Below are 21,697 nucleotides of genomic sequence, written 5' to 3'. Positions count from 1 at the left end.
AGCACTTACACGATTGCATGGATTGTGCTATCCCAAAGAGAACCAAGATGCTATGCTCCAAAAAAAGGAAGCCAATCTGGTGGTCCCCTGCCATAAACAAACTGTACAACAGAAGGAAGAAACTGTTGCAAAAGAGAGTAAAATCCCATGAGTGGAGGAGCTCCCTGGTCAGCCTCAGTAAGAAGCTGAGATCCCTTATAAGATCCTCCAAAGCTAGCTACAAAAACAAAATTGCCACTAATTCTAAGGACAACCACAAAGCATTCTATAGCTATGTCAAGAATCTCGATGGCAACACCCAGATCTGCTCTGAGTTACAGCACAAAGGCACGAAAATTACAGAACCAACTGATATTGCCAACATCCTGGCAGATAGGTTCAATGCTAACTTTACCCCCCACCCCCTAATGGGCCCATATCTATACAGGAAGAATGCAGAGTCCCTGTAATCACAGCTATGCAGGTAAAAGCTGCACTCTCTAAAGCCAAAAACACAACATCCATGGGACCGGACAACATCCCAGGCTGTGTTTTACACGAACTTCAGAACAAACTGGCTTCTCACTTAAGCACCTTGTTCAATAATAGCCTTGCATCAGGCTTTGTGCCCACTGAATGGTACACATCAACAGTTATCCCACTCCACAAAGGGGGAGCCATGACAGATCCCGGGAACTATCGACCTATTAGCCTGACGAGCCCAGCCTGCAAGGCCATGGAACGTATCATCATAGCACTCATAAACAAAGACATTGGTAACCTCCAAACTCTGGATCCCACCCAGTTTGGGTTTGTGAAAGACAGATTATACCTCCTGAACCTGATCTACTTCTTTGAGGCAGTCACCAAAGCCATAGATGAGGGTAAGGTGGTTCACATAGTCTATCTTGACCTCGCCAAGGCTTTCAACATCATCCCCCATTCTGGAATTATAGTTAAACTCACTAAACTAGGTATAAATCCCTACGTCACAAGATGGATTGCCAACTGGCTCACTGACAGAACCCACACTGTAAATGTTGGAGACTCCAAATCTGACCTCAAAACAGTGACAAGTGGAGTACCACAGGGTTCCGTCCTAGGACCTCTCCTGTTAGCCTGTACTTCAGAGAAGTAGATACCAAACACAGAAGGCCTCTGGCTAATGAAGTTCGCAGATGACTGCAAACTAGGAGCCATAGTCAAGTCCCCAAATGATGTGGACATCCTACAGAAGGGCCTCGCTGAGACAGATGCCTGGTGTCAGAGCCATGGCCTCAAGCTCAATGCCAAAAAGTGCAGTGTCATCCCCTTTGGTAAAAACTTTATACCCATAAACTACCACATAGGCAGCAATCTACATAACACCGAATGTGTGATAAGAGACCTTGGGACCCAGGTGGACAGTAGTCTCTCCTTTGATAGTCACATCACCACAGCAGTCAGGAAGTCCTTCTACATGGCACACCTCATTATAAAAGGGTTCTCATCCAGGAAAAAAGAGGTCATTGTTCCCTTCTACTCGACAATCATTAGACCCATTATAGAGTACAACGCCCCTTTTGGAATGTACCTCACAAGACATCTTCAGCAGCTGGAAAGGCCACAGAAGTACCTCACAAAGAGGATTACTGGCCTCATACAAATGCCCTACACTGACTGCATCAAAAAACTCCAGCTTTACTAAGTAGCATATCACCTACTCCGAGGTGATCTCTGCCTAACATATAAAGCTATGTCAAACCCTGAGCTGTTGGACATGCTACACCTAAAGAAATCCCAATCCCTCCGAGCTTACACGCTCTAAGGACCTAAACCTTGTCACCACAATAAACAGGACATGCTGGAGGGATAGATTCCTGTCCCAGAGACTTCCCATACTCTGGAACAGGCTACCCATCTATGTCAAACAAAGTTCTTAATTAGCACTCTTCCAAGAAAAATCTTGATGAGTGGATGGGAAATAGGAAATACACCCCGGGGATCACTTCTGTGTCTCTGCTTGACAGTGGCACAGGAAAATCATTTTCTTGGGTGGCGTAAGCCAGGGAACCTTGTTGGCTAAGCTTACATAGGCCCTTGGGTCGATAGCCTAGTACCTACCTATGAAAACAGACAGATGTGTGTACCAAACTTTCTGCTAAGACTGAGTTACATTTTGGTTACAGATAACTGAACTCTTATGGGAATACAACTTGTGATCCCCTCAGTGTTACTGAGATAGTATTATGAACATATACAACACACACACACACACACCCTTAATATAACACTATTGTTGAAATCCATCTCCTGAAAATCAGTACTAATAATTGCAAGTCTGGCAAACTTCACAGAAAACTGTTCTTCAGACTCCATTTTCTTTTGGTGGTACTACAAAACCGGACTTGAGAAAACTATATGATTCCATGCTAAAGAAGAGACACATCTATGCAGTGGTGTTAATCCTTGTGTAAATCCTATGCTGCATATATGTATGGAGGTGCAGACTAGTAGTACCCTTACATAATCACTGTACCATCTTTTATGTACCAGCTGGACCCTGTATATGTAGGGGGTAGTGTCTGTTATGTACTGTTGCTGAATCACCCTGCAATCTTCTGAATATGAATTGTACCCTGCACATGTAGGTGGTACAGCCTACTCTAATGTAGAACACAGTCTACTGCCCTGTGCATCCTTATATAACTCCATTATGACTCCTGATTGTCTGTACTCTGTATGTGTGCTGCATACATCAGCCTACTGAGGTTTGTACCATTCTACATCATTTCTCCTCATCAAAAAACATACTCTTGACCATTTATTATTAGGACACACAGTGCTGCCCTACTGTACATCCATTGCCATCTGATATACCTCCCACACTTGAGTGCAGTTCCCTTTTTGCATCGGTGAATAATCAGAAGAGTGCTGATTTAGCTCTGCTACTGTTGTGTGGACCCTTACTTGCACTGTGGCACATAATGGGCACCAGAAAGAACACCCATGTTTGTAAATTCCACTTCTGTACACTCTTGTGGCCCACATACACCTGCACTATTGCTAGTACTTATTAGAAGTGGTAGCTGTAAACCTAGGCAGCAGTTAAATTGTTGCTGTTAAGGCACACATACGGAGTTGCAATTCAAATCCAGATTTACCACCTTACCTATCAAATGAAAGCAAATGCCCTTTGCCCTATAAAAACACAAGACAATAAAAAGTGACTGAAAAACTGCTTAAATTCCTTCCTGAGAGAATGCCTCCAGGGCTACTATATGTTTATTTCAGCAGGATTTCATATATATTCTATCTTCATTTTAGCTGTTAGACTGTCACATATGCACTTGACACTTTTTTTTACCTGAAGGAAATAGGCATGCCTGGTCATTATTAGGGGTGGTACAGGTAGTGTGCTTTAGCTAGGTGTGTAGTTATGAGGTCTGCATTATGGAAATGAACACTGAAGGATTCAAACCCATGTCATCAGGAAGCAGCTTGACCGCCTCTCATTCTAACCACTGCACATTCTGTGAATTCTAATATCTAATGCTAAAAGAAATGCCTGTTTAGCAGGCAAGTGCAGAAATGAAAATGCACTTTATTTAACTGTAGAAATATTTATGTATAGGCTTTTTTATGATTTCACTGCTCTGAGTAGCCATGCCAGGTCAACTCACTATAGAATATGTGAAAAGAATATTTCAAAATTATGTCTTCCACTCTGTTTGCCAAAGTTTTTCCTTTGATGTCTACATCCTCTTCAGTGGTGGTCTTCATGTTGCATAACACCTCTTCCTCTTTTCCTGTTTAGAGTGTGAATCATACTGCAAGCCAGCAAAGGGTAATTACAAGGTCAACATGAAGAAATATTGCAAAAAGGACTATGGTGAGTCATTACCTCCTTAACTGTGTTTTATTTCATGGATTTTTTTCTTTCCTATTTGGCAGTTTCTCCATCCTCACCACAAATTCTGTTAAGAGCAGCAGACATATAATGTGTATGTTTATTGATACCCAGCACCTTGCAAGTTACATGGAGTATATTATTTTTTTGGGGGGGATAAGGGGGTTAAGAGTTTACCAGCACCACTGATCTTGAATAAGGAGTTATTGGAAACAATCTATTTTGAACAAGTCTGTTTTCCGACAATGTACTGTTCATTTCAGTTTATTGGTTTTAGTAAACCAATATTTTGACTCTTGTGCTTTGAGATTTCTCATTTCCATAGTCCTGTCCAGATGTGTATGCTGTGGTTTTGGTTGTGCTCTTCAGAAGGAAATTGTGGAATACAGTGGTTGCCTTGTGTTTCTTGTTTACTTTGCTCTTGCTGGGTCAGAGGGCTAACATGCGCTGACCATGGTGCTGAAATACCTCTGGTGTCTTTAGGAAACTGCAAAGTAGACTTATGTAGGTTTGATTTCCCAGCCTTTTGCACTGTATTAGTCATAACTAACATTTATTTTAAAACCTTTTCCACTATATTAACAGAGTATTGAATTATATCTAGCAGAAAGCAATGTATATTTTTGTCACACTGCTGCCATGAGTTACATGTTATCAAACTGAACTCATAATGGTAGTGCCTGCCAGCTAGTTAACACACACCATACTATGTCATATATCTGGCTACTAACATATATCTGTGTGTGTCTGACTGTCCATCCATCTATATATATTTATGCACACAAACACACTATGAACAGTGAATGAATGCCCTTTCATAATTTAACTATTCTCTTTTGTTGCAATTTAATGTGCAAACATGCTACAGTTAGATTGAAAACCTGCAATTCAAATTGGGGGAATCTCATAATTTTCCAAACAGTATGAAACTTTCTCCTCAAATATTTCTGGACTAAAACCTGCTTTCAGTGTCAAACTCCTGAGCCTAGTTACATGTTTTTGTTTTGCAGTGTTATTTTGTGCAGTGTAGATATAGATGGACAGATAGATACATGTTGATGTTAGATTATATTACATTTGCTTCATAGCAAAAGAAACTAAGTGTAATTAGTCTGCCCTTGAAATTTTATTTATATGTTCGTATGTATTTATGCATGAATGCATTAACTATACTTTGTCGACTAGGTTAGTCTCATTAGTCCCGTGCCCTCTTTATAGGGGAGACCTGAGGTGATATTCATACTTGAGTAGGAGAAATTTGGCCAGGGCTACATTAAGCATTCTACCTTCCCTCTTAATGTTGTTTACATGTTTCATACTCTCTTTAATGCTGGTCAGGATTTCTTCTCCACCATACATTCAGGCTGTGTAGTCCACTGACTGCCAGCCCTGTCTGTAAAGAAGTACTTTTAGAGATCCAAGGAACAGTAATACTCTACTTTCTTTTTTCTGTACCTACCTTGTCTTCCCATTTCCCATTCTGTTTGTGACCCTTGTGTACCTCCTCCTCATGGTCTTGTGCACTAGCATCATCATGCCCCCTCACGTTTCTGGTTATTGTCCCATGCCAACCCTCTGAGGTCTTCAAACATAGGGAGTCTGGATAGGCTTTTAGCACTTTACCCAGTGATGGTAACTGTGATAAATGGATCAGCACTGTATCCTCGTGGTCCCCTGCAGAGTTCCTAAGCCAGCAGAGAGCAGAAAAAGCAACTTTCTTGATCATAAGTATTTTTTAAACTTTTTAGTTTGCATTTTTCGATCTTTTGAGCTTTTTGACTACTGTTTGTGCCTATATTACTGTTTTATTACCTTATTTTCCTGTTTTTGTGAGCTTATATTGTTGATTGCACTTGTGGGCTAAAGTATTGCTTAAAAGTAACAAACAGGCTAATACACTCAAGTGTACCAGCCTTTGATAGCAATTTAGTCGAAAACAAAGCATTTACTGCATTTTTTCTGTCTGTTTGCAAAAAAAAAAAACAAAAAAATATTTCTCCTTTCCTAAACTTTTCTAGCTAGTTGTTCCAGTGATCAGATTTTGCTGATCCCTGGGCTTTGTATTTGGTTTCTGTGTTCCTCCATTTTCTTGTGTGGCCAGAGGTAGTTTCTTTACTCACCAGTGGGAGTGGGGAGTACTGAGCTGCTTGTTTGTCCTCAGAGGAGTGGTTAGAAGCAGCAACTAGTAATTCGTCGGCCATTTTGGGTCATTTCCTGTTTTTTCCAGCCCCCTGCTATAAAGCACACTTTGGCAGGCTTTTCTGGCATTAGAGAACTAGGCATAGCTCCTCGTGGTCCCCTGCAGAGTTCCTAAGCCAGCAGAGAGCAGAAAAAGCAACTTTCTTGATCATAAGTATTTTTAAACTTTTTAGTTTGCATTTTTCGATCTTTTGAGCTTTTCGACTACTGTTTGTGCCTATATTACTGTTTTATTACCTTATTTTCCTGTTTTGTGAGCTTATATTGTTGATTGCACTTGTGGGCTAAAGTATTGCTTAAAAGTAACAAACAGGCTAATACACTCAAGTGTACCAGCCTTTGATAGCAATTTAGTCGAAAACAAAGCATTTACTGCATTTTTTCTGTCTGTTTGCAAAAAAACAATAAAATATTTCTCCTTTCCTAAACTTTCCTAGCTAGTTGTTCCAGTGATCAGATTTTGCTGATCCCTGGGCTTTGTATTTGGTTTCTGTGTTCCTCCATTTTCTTGTGTGGCCAGAGGTAGTTTCTTTACTCACCAGTGGGAGTGGGGAGTACTGAGCTGCTTGTTTGTCCTCAGAGGAGTGGTTAGAAGCAGCAACTAGTAATTCGTCGGCCATTTTGGGTCATTTCCTGTTTTTTCCAGCCCCCTGCTATAAAGCACGCGTTAGCGCGATTTAGCGCGGAGCTGCTACCGTTGCACACTAGGGCAGCGCCGGTTAATCAGATTTAAACTATTAGGGCTACCTAAAGTCCACTCTTCAAATTTTCCCTTAAAACTACCTTCCTCAAAGTATACTACTGTTCTATTTAGTGTATCCTACAACTATAAATTATCTCTACTTGACTCCCAAGTAGACTATTCTCTATCTGTATAGCGAAGCACTTGCTCCTACAGTACTTATCACCTCAATACAGCACTCTTGTTATAGAAAGTACCCCAAAAAAGCAAACCCCATTTCTCGGTCACCCACATCCCCCAGAACCTTTTCTTAAGTTTTTCTGTCTATTCCTTCTAGCATGTCGAGGGATCAGTTGCTAATGTCCTCTTCTGCTCAGCTGGTGTACCTGGGAATATTGAGCAACGTTACAATTGCCTCATGTACACAGACAACCCTCTCCTCCTCCCACAAAACATAAATACATGCGAGAGATGCAACTATACGGCCAAACTGGAGGCTGAGCTCTCTCAACATAGGACTGGCATGACCAGACAGGAGGAGAAGGTAACCACACACACTATAGATCCAGTCTCACATAATACCATCACAACCTCAAATCATACACATAAACACACAAAGACATACTCGGAGGCTCTGATCAAAAATATACCAAAACAGCAGAGGCCACCAAAGCAGACACCCAAACAACTACCACCTCAGAACACAACACCTGCAACACATAGACCACACAGTCAGAGTGTCAGGCAGTCACAGCCCTTAAGGCCAAACACAATGCCAGACACACTAGTCATTGGTGACTCCATAGTCAGACACACTGACGTCCCGCTCACCAGACTGAGTAAGGAGAAGGTCACAGTAAGCTGCCTGCCGGGTGCTAGAATCCGCCACATAACGCATGCACTCAGGTCTCTCAACAGCAGGTACAAGTACGACTCAATCATTGTCCACGCTGGTGTTAACGACCTGAGACGTACCTCCTTGGACTACATGAAAAGAGACATAGAGGAGCTCTCTGATTATGTAGCCCAAGCAGGTATGACCCTGACCTTGAGCAGTATCCTACCTTCACCAAGAATGATGCCACAATACAGAGATAAGATGATCAGCTTTAACAATTGGCTTAAACTCTGGTGTCATTCAAAGGGGATCCAATGTCTGTCTGCCTGGGATGACATGCTGGACAAGCCATGCTGCTTCGCAAGGGATGGCTTGCACTTGTCACCCCTGGGATTCCAGATTTTGGCAAAGGCTCTTGCCACCCCCATAGTGCCTTTTTTAGGCAAGGCTCAAATTCTAAACCTACCACCCTAGAACAAAACAAAGAAACTAAGGGTAATGCTGCTCAATGCCAGAAGTCTCAACCTCAAGATGCACGCACTCGAGGCCCTTCTCAGTATGGAGAAAATTGATGTCTGTGCTGTGACAGAAACCTGGTTCAAGGCTCCTGAGAGCACCCCAGCACTATCAGGTTTTACCTCATATCATGCGTTCCGCCCCCAAAACCCGGACAATACCAAGAAAGGAGGAGGGGTATCCATATTCATCAAGGACACCCACACCTCAAGATTGGTGGCATCGCACGATGCATCGGAAACCATCCAGGTGCAATTAACCATAGGCAAGACTGCTCTGCAATTTGTAGCATGTTACAGGCCACCCTCGCAAACTCAGGAACCTCATATGGCCTTCCTGAAAACACTGGAGGGATAAATGTATCTCTGAACACCATCATACTAGGTGACTTCAACTACCCTAATATAGACTGGGAACACTACTCAAGCCCAAACACTCTAGCCCAAAAGTTCCTGGAATTCATAAACTCAAATGCCATGGAACAACTAGTCACCATCCCCACAAGAGGAGAAAACATACTTGATCTCATCATCACGAACATGGGAGCACAATGTTCAACGCCGGAAGTATACCCCTCACTGGTGAGATCTGATCACAAACTAATCTCGCTGGAGGTCCTCATCCCGCCCCGAACCGAAATGAAAAAGACCACAGTAAAGAACTTCTCGAAAGCCGACTTCACACTTCTAAAGACTAGTGTGGTCTCCTTTAAGGCCCCTGAGCCGGCGGTTAACATTACTCAAACCGCTGAATCACTTACAAATGCCTTCTACCAGCACCTGCAGGCTGCATGGATCAGGCAATCCCAAGCAAAACAAAGACTCTTTGTACCAAAGGCAAGCATCCAGTCTGGTGGACCCCAGCCATAAACAAACTCTACAACAAAAGGAGAAAGCTACTACAAGATAGAGCAAAATCCTTAAAAGGTAAGACACCGCTGATCACTATAAGTAAAAAGCTAAGAGCTCTCATAAAATCATCCAAAGCTAATTTTGAGAAAAAATAGCTAAGGACTCTAAAGACAACCATAAGGCATTCTTTAGCTATGTCAGAAACCTAGGAGGAAACTCCCAGATATGCTCAGAATTAGTTCAAAATGATGTGAAGATTACTGATCCTACAGACATTGCCAACATACTGGCTGACAGGTTCAGTGCAAACTTCTCCCCTCCCCTAAAGGAGAGATATCTATACCAAATGATTGTAGCCCCCAAACATCTCTAACGCCCAGGTGAGAACTGCTCTCTCCAAGGCAAAGAACACAGCATCCATGGGACCTGATGGTGTCCCCGGCTGTGTGCTCCATGAACTCAACGAGGAATTAAACCCACAGTTAGGACAGCTGTTTAATCTTAGTCTCACCTCCGGATACGCACCCAGGAGTGGCGCACAGACTGTGGTCCCACTCCACAAAGGCGGTGCCTCCACCGACCCTGGAAATTACCGTCCCATTAGCTTGACAAGCCTTATCTGCAAAGCCATGGAGAGGATCATAATGGATCTCATAAATAAAGACATAGGGAACTTGCAGACTTTGGATCCAACCCAGTTTGGCTTTGTCAAAGGCAGATCATGCCTTCTAAACTTGGTTGACTTTTTGAAACAGTCACCAAGGCCATTGACAAGGGAAAGGCAGTCCATACAGCCTACCTAGACCTGGCGAAGGCTTTTGATACAATACCTCACTCGGGTATCATTGAAAAACTCATCAACTTAAATGTAAACCCATACATTACAAGATGGGTTGCAAACTGGCTGAGTGACAGAACCCACAGGGTCAGAGTTGCTGGCGCCATGTCAGACTCAAAGCCTGTCACAAGTGGTGTCCCACAGGGCTCAGTCCTGGGCCCACTCTTGTTTGGCATCTACTTTTCTGAAGTACAAGCAAACACAGGAGGGTTATGGCTGACAAAGTTTGCAGATGACTGCAAACTGGGCGCTGTAGTTGAAAACACATCCGACACAGATATCCTTCAGAAGGGTCTCACAGAAACGGATAACTGGTGCCAGAGCCATGGCCTAAAGTTAAATGCCAAGAAATGCATAGTCATACCCTTCGGGAAAAATAAGGTTACCCCTAGCTACCATATAGGTGGCAATCCCTGAACACAGAAGAAGTTATTAGGGACCTGGGAACCCAGGTTGACAGTAGCCTTTCATTCGACACTCATATTGCTAAAGTAGTTAGGAAGAACTTCTACATTGCTCACCTTATCATGAAGGGATTCACATCTAGATCAAGGGAAGTCATAGTCTCCCTATACTCATCACTCATCAGACCAATGATCGAGTACAATGCCCCATTCGGAATGTATCTGACCCGACACTTGCAGCAGCTGGAGAGGCCACAAAAGTTCCTCACCAAAAGGATAAAGGGTCTCAAAAATCTGTCTTATGCTGCCCGACTGAAAGAACTCCAGTTATATTCAGTTGCTTACCGCTTGCTCAGAGGTGACCTATGCCTGACATACAAGGCCATGTCAAACCCAGATTTGATGAACATGCTTCATCTCAAAAATCTAGATCCCTCAGAGCCACAAGGGCGGGAGACTTAAACCTCGACACGGTTATTAATAGGACGTGCTGGAGGGATAGATTCATCACCCAAAGACTCCCTATGCTGTGGAACAAAATCCCGGTTTATGTGAGGCAGAGCACCTCGCTGGCCTTGTTCAAGAGGAATCTTGACCAATGGATGGGAGATCGCAGATACACCCCAGGGGTTACCTCAGTGTCACTGCTCGACAGAGGCACGGCAAAATAATGGGCATAGTTTCTCCAAACTAAAGGGGTGGCGTAAGCCACAAAACTATGGGCTAGGCTTATAAATGCCCTCGGGCAGATAGCCTAGTATGAACCTATGAACCTATGAATATGAGCCTTCACTTGTTAGAATCTTTGAAACATAACTTTTGATGCAGAGCACTTACTTTTGGGGTAGTGATCAGATTGCTAATCCTAAAAGTGCAAATATCTGTTAATACCAAAACTGTAGTCTTGTTTGCTTCTATTATTGAGGCTGTGTGATTTAGAAGGCGGTATGTTTAGAACTAATGGTGTAGAAATGAAGCACCCACATGTAAGTGCAGGAGGATATAGCCCCGTGCAATTAAACTTGTTTAATAATTCTCATTTTTCACATTAACAGAGAGTTGCACTTTTGGGCTTCACGATTCTGATTAGCCACTCCTGGAGTATGCAAATACTATTCTGAGGGTAAGGTCAATGGAAAGTGAGGGTCTTTTGACAGAATGTCAGAGGGCAGGTGAAGTCCAGTGAGTCACGCAGATACTTTAACAGTTATGGGCTGAGGGATTTCTGTAATCAATTTACTTAATAATATTATAATTATTGATTACCTACAAAGGTAATATATTCAAAGAGATTGTGAATTGTGTTTAAAACATCTGTCTGTGTATTTGTTAAAATATTTAGGTTCTTAATTTGGTACTAGGCTATCGGCCCTAGGGCCTATACAAGCCTAGCCATAACAATTCCCTGGCTATTTCTTTAGCCATGTGTTTAGTTATTGCTGAAACAACATAGCCAGGTGTTGCAATACTGGTTGGTTGAGAGTAGAAATAATGATCTGAAAAAGCAGAGATCCGTCTTTGGTAACCTGTTGTGAATTCTTATAAATGGTGATGTTACAGCATCTTTATCTTAAATGCTACGTCTGCAGGTAGAGAAAAAGTAAGTGATTCTACTATTAGACCTTCTACACTGTCTGTGGAGGCCTTTGCTTGTTTAGGCTTGGAAAGGGTCAGTTGAGAATTGACGCACCCACAGCACTTTCATGTCACTCATTTTAGAGCTGTTCCTGCTGCAAAGCTTCACACCTCCTTAGCTGCACTTAAGGATTAGCTTTACAAAATGCATAGGGTAGTGCAGAGATGGTACAGGTGTCTTGATACTACACTTGACTGCCCATACCCACAGCTGTTTTTCTTCTACATGTCACCTGCTTTCAGATGCTAAGACTGGTAGAATTAGTAACTGTAAACATTTGTGACTCCTCTGTCAAAAACAAGTGAAAACATATGAGCAGATGGGTTAAAGAGGGACTCCATCATGCAAAATTACCTAGTGTGCATTTGATGAGTGGTTTGAGATGCCCTGGGTGGGGAGCAGATGGTGACAAACACTGCAGTTTGAGATGCATGGTATGTGATGCTCTGTGTCTCTCTCTCTCTCTCTCTCTCTCTATATATATATATATATATATATATATATATAAGATACATGTGTGCGCACACACATATATATATATATATATACACGTGCACAAACGTACATATTCACGTGCACACACACATGCCACATACACACATGCACATATATATATATATATGTTCTGACTGTGTGCCTAGATACATTGTAGGTAGTGACGTGGCATGTCAGAAATGCCACAGGTGGACATATAGATGCCCCTGTATGTTTCTAGCTGATAGTCTCTTCATATATATCAAATACTCTCTTTTTTTTCTGCTTGTAGAAATCATTTTAGACTTAATTTAAAATTATCAAAAACTAGTTAAAAACAAAAATAATATTTTTTGCAGGTGGGCAAACACCACTCCATCTTCCACATCCCCTTCTAATTATATGTGCCAACTCTGACATCACAGAACTGTGGGTAAGGGCAAATACCCAGACCTGCTGCCACGAGATCTCACACAGAAAGCAGTTGGCAGGCTGAAATACAAACAAAAGTGCGCCTTCATTCTTCTGAGTGTTTGCTCTAAAAATAAGCCACAAAAAATTTTGCTCATATAAGCATTCCCCCTTATGGATAGTAACCATCTAGACACACTGCAGGTATGGATATGCACTGTTAGAAATACCACAGCTGGGCATAGAAGGCACATTATCCCATAGATAGCACTGTATTAGCTAAAATACATCTCAAGTAGGGATATAGGTTGTTGGATGATCAACCTTCAGTATAGATACTGTCAATGGGACTTGGTAATGCTACAAGTAATGGAATGGTCTATCAGAAATACTGCAAGTGATAGGCAGGTGGCCTTAGATGCCACCTGTAGTAACATGGGTAGCCACAGTTTCATCAGCTTGGAGGATGCAGTCCGAAATACTACAGGTGGAGACTGACCGCTTGAAATGTAATAGCATGATGCACTGTCAAAAATGCCTCACATATAAGAATGGACAGTTAAAAATGCTGCTAATATCAGAGAGCCGCCTTAGGTATCACAGATGGGGTATTGAATTATATTAAAATGTTTAATGAAGAATTAGGATAGTTTAATTCCTAAGATATAGAAATGCCTATGGTCCTGCAGAAGAGACATGTATGATTTCTTTGAGGGCATTACTAGTAAAAAACACTTGATGTCTCCGAGTAAGGTAAATAAGATTTAAGGTTTTATATAGCCACTAATTAATTTTGCTAATTCTAAGGTAATAAATAAAGCTTCCCTACTTCTGTTGATGAGAAAGTCAATATAGCACATAGAAGTAAGGCTATGAGTTGCTAGTTAGCTTCATCTTGTAGTCTTAGGTTTGATTCCTTCAGTCTGCATTTGCTTGTTTTGTGATTCTGAGTAAGTTACAGGCATTTCTCTTGGTTCACTCATGAAAATAATCAGTTGTCTGGTTTATTTGGCTAACAAATCAAAATAAATTCAAAATACACTTGCTCTTTAGTTCTTTATCTATTATAATGCACATCCTTTTCTTTCCTTTGTATTAAATGAGATAAATCACTATGGAAACAGAGAATGTGCTGGCTCCAGAATTGTTATTTTTGTTTGCTAATTTAATTCTCTTTTTCTTCTACTTCTTTCTTAGTGGTTCAAGTACATGTTCTGAACATGGAAATGGTTGGCAGTTGGGCGAAGTTTGATGTGCAGATTTTGGCTGTTTACAAGTGTCGTGATGAGCGGCTCAAGAGAGGTGACAGCTTCCTCTGGGTTCACATGAGGGACCTCTTGTGCAAATGTCCTAAGATTCAGCTAAGCAAAAAATACTTAGTGATGGGTAGTAATGAAGGGACCAATGAAAGACCAGGCATTATGGCCAACAAGAACAGCCTTGTTATCCAGTGGAGGGACGCCTGGACCCGGCGTCTTCGAAAACTCCAGCGACGGGAAAAGAAAGGCAAATGCTTAAAGGCATGATATGCTGCTTATCTTCATGAGATAATTGCAAGAAGGATCTGTGTGTACATAACCAGAAAAGACTGCACTGTAAAGTGTGTTATTTTTGTATCCTGGTTTGCCTTTCATATAATAAAAGAAGGACCTTATACAAGGCTTGAATTTAAGGCAGGCAGTAAATATAACCAACACGTTTCTAACACAAGACTGCTTTATTGTGACAACAAGAAGGATATAGCTCTTGCACAAAAAGACGAACTGTGTCAAAAACTGGTGGTGCAAAGGTGCTGTGCCATTAGATATGGAGGTGCTCTGGTCACTCTTTCCTTATGTCCCCCTTTCCTGTCTTCCTCCCTTGCATTTCACTTGACCATTGCCTGTGGTATATCTTGAATATTGTATCTGAAAAAGCATTTGCTAATGACAGAATGGGGGAGGATAGGAGTAATGTGGTCTTTGTACCCTCAGCAGACATAACATAAAGGCTCACTGCATTTGTCTTTCTTTTATTCACATGTTAATTGAAGCTCAGAGCTGAAGTTTTAATAAAATGACATTTAGCAATTTGCTAAGATAAGAAAACAAATGGCTGCTGCTAACTTCAACAGCCAGAGAAGCACATTTTCTCTTTCTTAGATAACCATATTTAATTGTGTTCATTTTTCTGAAGTATTTTACAAAGTTTGTCTCACTTCTCTCAGGCACTGTCAGACCTCTGGCTTTAAAGAAAATGCATGTGACCTCATATAAACCCATGACCATTTTTTTGAAATTTAAGAAGTTGTGAACTCAAGCTGTAGTTCCCTGAAATGGAATTGCAGTAGCTTCACACATCAACATTATTTTAAAATTAATCAGCAATATGCAGATGCCATGGCCACTGATTCCATTTCCTTTCTGCACCCCAATATAGAAGATAACTCCTGTTAGCATGTTTTTTAAGTCCCTCATATACTCAGCACTAGGTGCACACAAGGGTATAGAATTTGACCTATGCTCATGAACATTCCTTTAATTTTAATACAGCCTTTGTATTCTGCTTTTTAAGGGGTAGCTATAGCCAATTGAAGGGAAGTTGGCAGAAGAGTAAGTCGCCAAACTCTCCCACTCTGTCCCTTGGTCAGTAGAAACTGTCTTAAGGTTATCAAGCCCTTCTTTAAGCAGAGGGAGACCCTCAATACAATTGCAACTAAATATATAACCAAATTTGAGGTCATAACACAATGGTGTATTTGGCAATCAGTGGATGAATTACCTCAAGGTCGGTCTTCTATTGGTTACCTACCTTACTCACAGTTTGTTTTAATTTGAATAGTCACAACTGTCTGCTATTCTCTTGCCTGGCACTTACATAGTAGTATTATATAAGAAGAGGGCATTTGCCTTGAAAACATATTTTTGCTGTGTTGTTGTAATTACAATTCAACTTGTGTCCTGGTCATTCATGTGGGAATATAGCTGACAGACCATGTGAGAGTATAGCTGACATTTTGAAAGGTCATGTTTTGCTGGACTCTGAATGTTACGTCATTTTTGTTTTACTTGATGGCTGTGGGAAATTGTCTATTCTTAACAAATAGAAATTACCAAAAAAACCTACGGGAATGAAGTGCCATCATTATCTTAACTGGGCAGACATCAGAAAATGATTCTGATAAAATATTTAGTAGGACAACATTCTGAAACAGGCGAACGTGCAGGGGAATTTTTGCAGAGATAGGAATGAGAAGCCTTACATTCAACTGGTGCTCCTTTCTTCCATAAGGATACACTTAAAAGGTACAAACAGTAAGAATCCAGAGTACATACTTGACAATTGATTCATTTTCTTTGAACCTGTTGAGGATAACCCTGCAAAGAAGGTTTTTGGCTGGACATTATCATCTTGGGGGAACTAATTAATTCCCTAATGCCTGTTATGTCAAAACTACTAGCTCAAGCAAGTAATGCAGAAGTCTTTTTATACACAGCGTAACCCCCTCTCCCTCATACACACACACACACAGTCCCCATACACAGGGCTGCACACCCTATACCTTTGTAGTATAATGGTCAATCCCTGTGGTAAGTTTGGCCTTCTGTGAGTTGCCCAGCCTGACTTTTAGACTTGATAGAATGCATTTGTTGACATGGTCCTTTGTGGACTGAGTGACAACCCATTGGTAGGAACTCCTGTATGCCTGCTACAGACATCTGCTGTCCTTCATCTGTATTTTGTTTACTTGGGGAGCCCAGTAGTGGGTATCTAAACCACTTGTATGCTGTATACTTGGATTATCTCTAAGTTGCGCAATCCATAGTCATATTGTATATAGTACACAACTTGTGGGCAGTTAAGGTGAGTAGTCCCATGCCTTTTGCATATCTACATTTAAATTAGATAAGGCCATGACAACCTACCCAGTTCTCTGTCAGCTTTTCTCCAAATAGGTATGGAGAGCTTTTCTAAGTTATTGCTAGGTTGCTTGTCCCCAACAAGTAGTTAGCATATTGTGATATAAACTTAGAGTAAGATTACAGTATGTCACATTTACTGTTGTAATTTCAGCTGTGAAGGACTTTATCATTATAGACAGGATGTATCATTATTTTAGCAAGCACATAATTACCCTTGGTTGCCTTGTTCCTGGGCCAAGTGTATTCCAGAAGCAGCACTCAAACTGGCTATGATGGAGGACAAGTTAACAAATCATTGTTTGCATGTGGTTTCATGAAAGACCATTTCATTGAAACCATCACTGCACGGAGAGGGTATCTCCTTATTATCAATGTTCAGCAACCACTGATATGGTTTTATAAGTAGCAGTGGTACATAGCGTATATCCTTATGAGACTTTGTCACTCATGAACAAATATATAATTTTATTACATTTGCAAGTCTCATTTTTGGTCTTTCTTTTTCCTTAGCAATGGGGATTACACAAGCTGAGTTTGATAAACAGCCATAGGCCCAAGTCTGAGCATAGACTGCTGTTGCATGTCATGTAAAGGTCTGCCTTATGCGGACAGCCTCATCGCATTTATATACTGTGTAAATGGAATGTTACCACAGTTATACCCACATACTTGTGCAGGTTGTGTAACTGGGGTAACCATAGACACAAAACTTAAATTACTCTTGTATGCTGTACAGATGCAGTCTTCATACAGCTAATGTTATAATATCACTCTGACCTTCTATGTTGTAGAATTAGTGAAATCCTATAGTGGATATACCTCTAGCCTTACAAAGTGTATAACTGGAGTAAGAAATCCTGTGGAAATTACTTCATTGCCATCTTATATTGCGTATATTAAAATGACTGCTGGAAATGCTATGTTACTATTGCATGTCGTGCACTGAGCTAGGCTTCTTTTATAGGTCATGGCATGATTGCCAAGTGTAGCACATTTCACCAGAAATCCTAGAGCTTTCCTTATATGCCACATTTGGGCTAACAAAAATAGAGACTACATCCCCACCCCCATCAGAGTGATGGGTGCCTGGAGTAAGGTTGTTGTGACCACCATTTCCTTTTAATGAGTTATACTTAGCCCAAGCCAAACATGAACACGTTACCCTTGGGAACTTTGCATATCACATATAATAAATGAACTATTGTTGAAATGGGCTTTACAAAAAGAGTGAGTGTTTCTCTTATAGGCTATGTGCATATTTGAATAAGTCATCCAGGTATGGCTTTGTTTAACCATTGAAGGACGGGCTGCTTAAAGTCCAGTTAACTACAGGTTATGAGGACAAAACAGCCACTGGAGCCATACACTGGCAGCAATGACAACCTCAGAGTTAAAATAAATATGCTCACATTGTGAGGCACAAAGTTCTCTATCGAAGAAGGTTGCTAGTGATTTTGTGTGCGTATGCCTTTGCGTGTGGTGTGTGCTAGGTTATACACATGTAATCGGTGATTGTTGCCAAATTTGTAGTACTATGTGAATGAAGTATATTAATCTTGAAGAAGATAATTTCTAACAATCCAGCCAGAATTACTCAAATGCAATTTTTTTATTGTGCAGAAAAAATCAGGTCGTCTAGGTTTTCTTGCTAAGGCTTGATTGACAGTGTCAAAAAAATGGGGCATTCCACTAACATTGTTAATGTGAACAAAGGGTGTGCATTCTCAAAAATATCTGAGTTGTACTCATTGAAATAGATAACCCTTTCATCAGTTTACTGAGATGTAGAGTAAAAATGTGCAGGAGGTGAGAAGGGACACACTGGGGATTTAGAGTGCACTTGCCACATATAATACTTTTTGTAAGATAAATTACAATGGACAGACATGATTAAAGGACCATTCTGCCTTTGTAACGACCAAGATAATCACCTTGCAGAAAACAAATCGGTTAAAATGTTAAAATGAACTAAAAAGGCAGATAAGCACGGCAATATTACAATGCTGAAAATATAACTCGGCTATGAATGTTTTCATTTACAAAAAAGTTAAAAATAGTAAAATGTTAAAAATGTTACAAAATAAAATTGAAACTGAGATGTGATTTTTTTTTTTTCAATTTTAGGAGGCATCTAGCCTGATTGTAAAAGGAAAGCAAAAATGATTCCTCTTTAGGAAATTATTAACATTGCCTCAGAAATGCAATGCTTTTTCTCTTTCATCTATAATATTTAATACAGAAACAAAAGTTTTCAGTGCTGAAATTGCAATTGTCTTAAAGTTCTTGTACATGTTAATGAGGTGTTGTGAACAAGGAACAAAAGAAAAAAGTACAAAACCCTCCCTGAAGCTGCCCTTTTAGTAGTATCGTTAGTATTAAAAGGAGCTTAAATATCCAACCTTTTCTTTATCCTGAATTATGCATGTCGAATGTTGTAGGAGGACAATGTCTTCAATGGACACATTTTTATCAGCTGACTTCAAGCAAAAAGGAGCCAAAATAATCTGCTGCATAAATGGGCATTTTCATCCTGGTTGCTGAAGATGCTACCATTTCTTCCAGATATATCAGAATGAGTGGGACGATCCTTAGCTATGCTTTAGTGACTCAGTCATTATACTAGTTGACTTATGGTCTACTTTATCCATAGTCCAGTATAATAGGGTATCTGCTTGCCTCTCTTAGGAGAAGAGTTAAGGTGGGGGGCATGCCTTAGACATTTACCTCTTTGCAGACTAGGTCCATATTAGAATAGCACCATGAAGGTGAAAGGATGAGTTCCATTGTGCAGCTATTCATAGATACATCATCCAACATGGCAGTGGGTAGGGCATAACTCAAGCCATTTACTTCTCAGTTGTGCCAGCATTTGTGTTGTTATGGCATCCTTCCTATCCTTTCCACTACCCAGCCCATGTAAACGTAACCTTCTCTGCAGCCTGTTTGGAGGTTTCTAGGAAGTCCTGCATCCCAGTGATAATTTGGATACAGTGAGATCTAAACATTTAGTGAGAGACAGAGTTGGTGATAATTGCATGCTGTCATATAGGCTCAACAAACATACCCTTCTGCAAAAGGTCTTAAAAAGTTAATTTAATTATATGTGTGTGGTTCTAGCTATATTTTTTGTGGGCAACTTTGCCTCTCACAAGCAAAATAAATCTGACATCTGTAGCTTTGATAACTTGCTTTTCAACTGGCACTACAAGAGGTGACTTTTTTACCTATGATTCTATTCTTGAGGAAAATGACATCATTTTTTCAGATAACACCTGTAGCATCTCTTGTTCAATGAAAATATTATTAAAGGGTATCCTTTTTTCAGGACACAACCCTCCATATCCGTTTTATTTGTTGCACCCCTACACTCCATGCTAACCTATATAATCTTGTGGGAAGAGACAGGAGCATGGAGAAAAGGGAAGTGACAAACCACAGTGTTTGCTGACTGAGAGAATGTATTACTTGCTATTTCTCAAGAAAGCTTATTTTCACAAAAGGTTTTTGCTGAAATAGGGCTAAAAGTTTATCTCTGCAAACTCTATGACACCCATGCCAATGAGGAACTTCTCTGTTATTTTAATTGCAAAAGTCTGTCATATTCTTTGTCAGGAATCTCTTGTTTTTGATTTTTTCATGCAACTTTTTACCATCTGAGACTGAGATGTCAGATGAATTATCATATAAGGACATCAGTTCATTTCTATTAACTGTAACTGCGTGCGGTACAGATGCCAGAATGCACATTAGTCATTGATCATATAGTATATATTATGATAACCATGTTACATGCAAGTGTGATACTCTACAAAGTGCATTTTTTTCTTTCCATCACTCAGAAACATTGCAGCTTTTTCAGGGGCTATATTATATCCACATCTATCTAAAGAAATGCCTATAATAACAGGTACATAACTTGCTCATACAGAGGATTGCTAATCTAAAAATAACATAATGACCTATTTAATAGTTTTGGAAGAAACCACTGAAAATTCTTTGTACATTTATTAACTGCTTGAGGGGGCAACATTTTGAAAGATGTGTGCATTTTTTAAAATGCCAGGTGAATAGGGGGAACAGTAAAAAAAAAGTCTGTGAATACAAAATGGAATTTTCTGACTATATCCCTGTTTACATAAGTATATTTTTATTGTTCCTGTTTCTATATATTATTTATGACTATTCCTATGAGTGGCCATTTTCTTTCTTTTTTCCCCCCTGAGCATGTCACATTAGACCATGTGTCATTGCACAAGCCATTTATCAAAAGCCTTTCCTACACACAAGGTACAGCACACAAAATGGAAGCTCTGTTTTCTTCAGCAGTCAGACATTAATAGTACATAATCTTGTGTGTGTTATCTGACCAATGGAGGATGGTTTAGTTTGATGGCAACTTCACAACTTTCAGTGTTGGATACTATCTTAGAACAGGCCACTCACTTATTTGCTTTATGGACTAATCTGTACAATTCAGTCCTCAATGCTTTTGTTGTCTAATTGATTAATCTGCATTTCTTTCATTCTTTAAATTTGCATAATGGCACTGGAATTTTTGGCACTATTGTTTTGCTTTAAAGTAAAATTGGTTAGCGATACAGTGTTAACCTTCCTAAGGTACTTCTACATGTACAGACATGGCGTAATCAAATCTTCAGACACCTTTAAGACGCTACCTTTCTCACAGCTGTTATTGAACAAAGACTAGAATACAAGCTGAGAATTTAGGTTCATCTGACTGGATCTGCCATGTGGTTTATTTCTAGTTACCCTGTGGTGGTTTTCTTGGCTGTGACAAAAAGATAACTTTACAGCCATGAAAAAATATAAATCTTACAAAGAAATGAGGAATGGGAACATATGCATTTTTAAGCCACAAATATTTAAAAACCTACTGCAGGCCTCCCTTATTTGTGTGTGTGTGCGTGTACACCTATCTCTGTCTAGATTTGCATGTATGTGTGTGTGTATAAATCTATATTTCTGCATATTTACATGCATACATACAATAACACACACGCACAAACAAACTGTGTGCTATTAATGACTGCAATTAAGCTACGATTTTAAATGTCTTT

At 40.2% G+C, this 21,697-nt stretch overlaps 1 protein-coding gene across 2 annotated transcripts in view; it reads left to right on the top strand.

Annotated features, from left to right (window-relative positions):
* The window catches only part of LOC122816450 (netrin-3-like), a 668,831-nt gene extending 650,487 nt beyond the window's left edge, over window positions 1–18,344 (top strand). For both annotated transcript variants that reach the window (XM_044089255.1, XM_044089257.1), the window contains exons 6-7: window positions 3,776–3,850; window positions 13,915–18,344. In XM_044089255.1, coding sequence (XP_043945190.1) covers window positions 3,776–3,850; window positions 13,915–14,243 — 404 coding nt within the window. In that variant the 3' untranslated portion in view covers window positions 14,244–18,344. The remainder of the gene's footprint in view (window positions 1–3,775; window positions 3,851–13,914) is intronic.
* The last annotated feature ends 3,353 nt before the right edge of the window (window positions 18,345–21,697 follow it).

Source organism: Protopterus annectens, chromosome 12.part0, assembly GCF_019279795.1.
Source record: "Protopterus annectens isolate FY-2018-M chromosome 12.part0, PAN1.0, whole genome shotgun sequence".
In the NCBI taxonomy this organism is placed as follows: domain Eukaryota; kingdom Metazoa; phylum Chordata; order Ceratodontiformes; family Protopteridae; genus Protopterus; species Protopterus annectens.
This window is presented reverse-complemented; position numbering and strand designations above follow the sequence as displayed.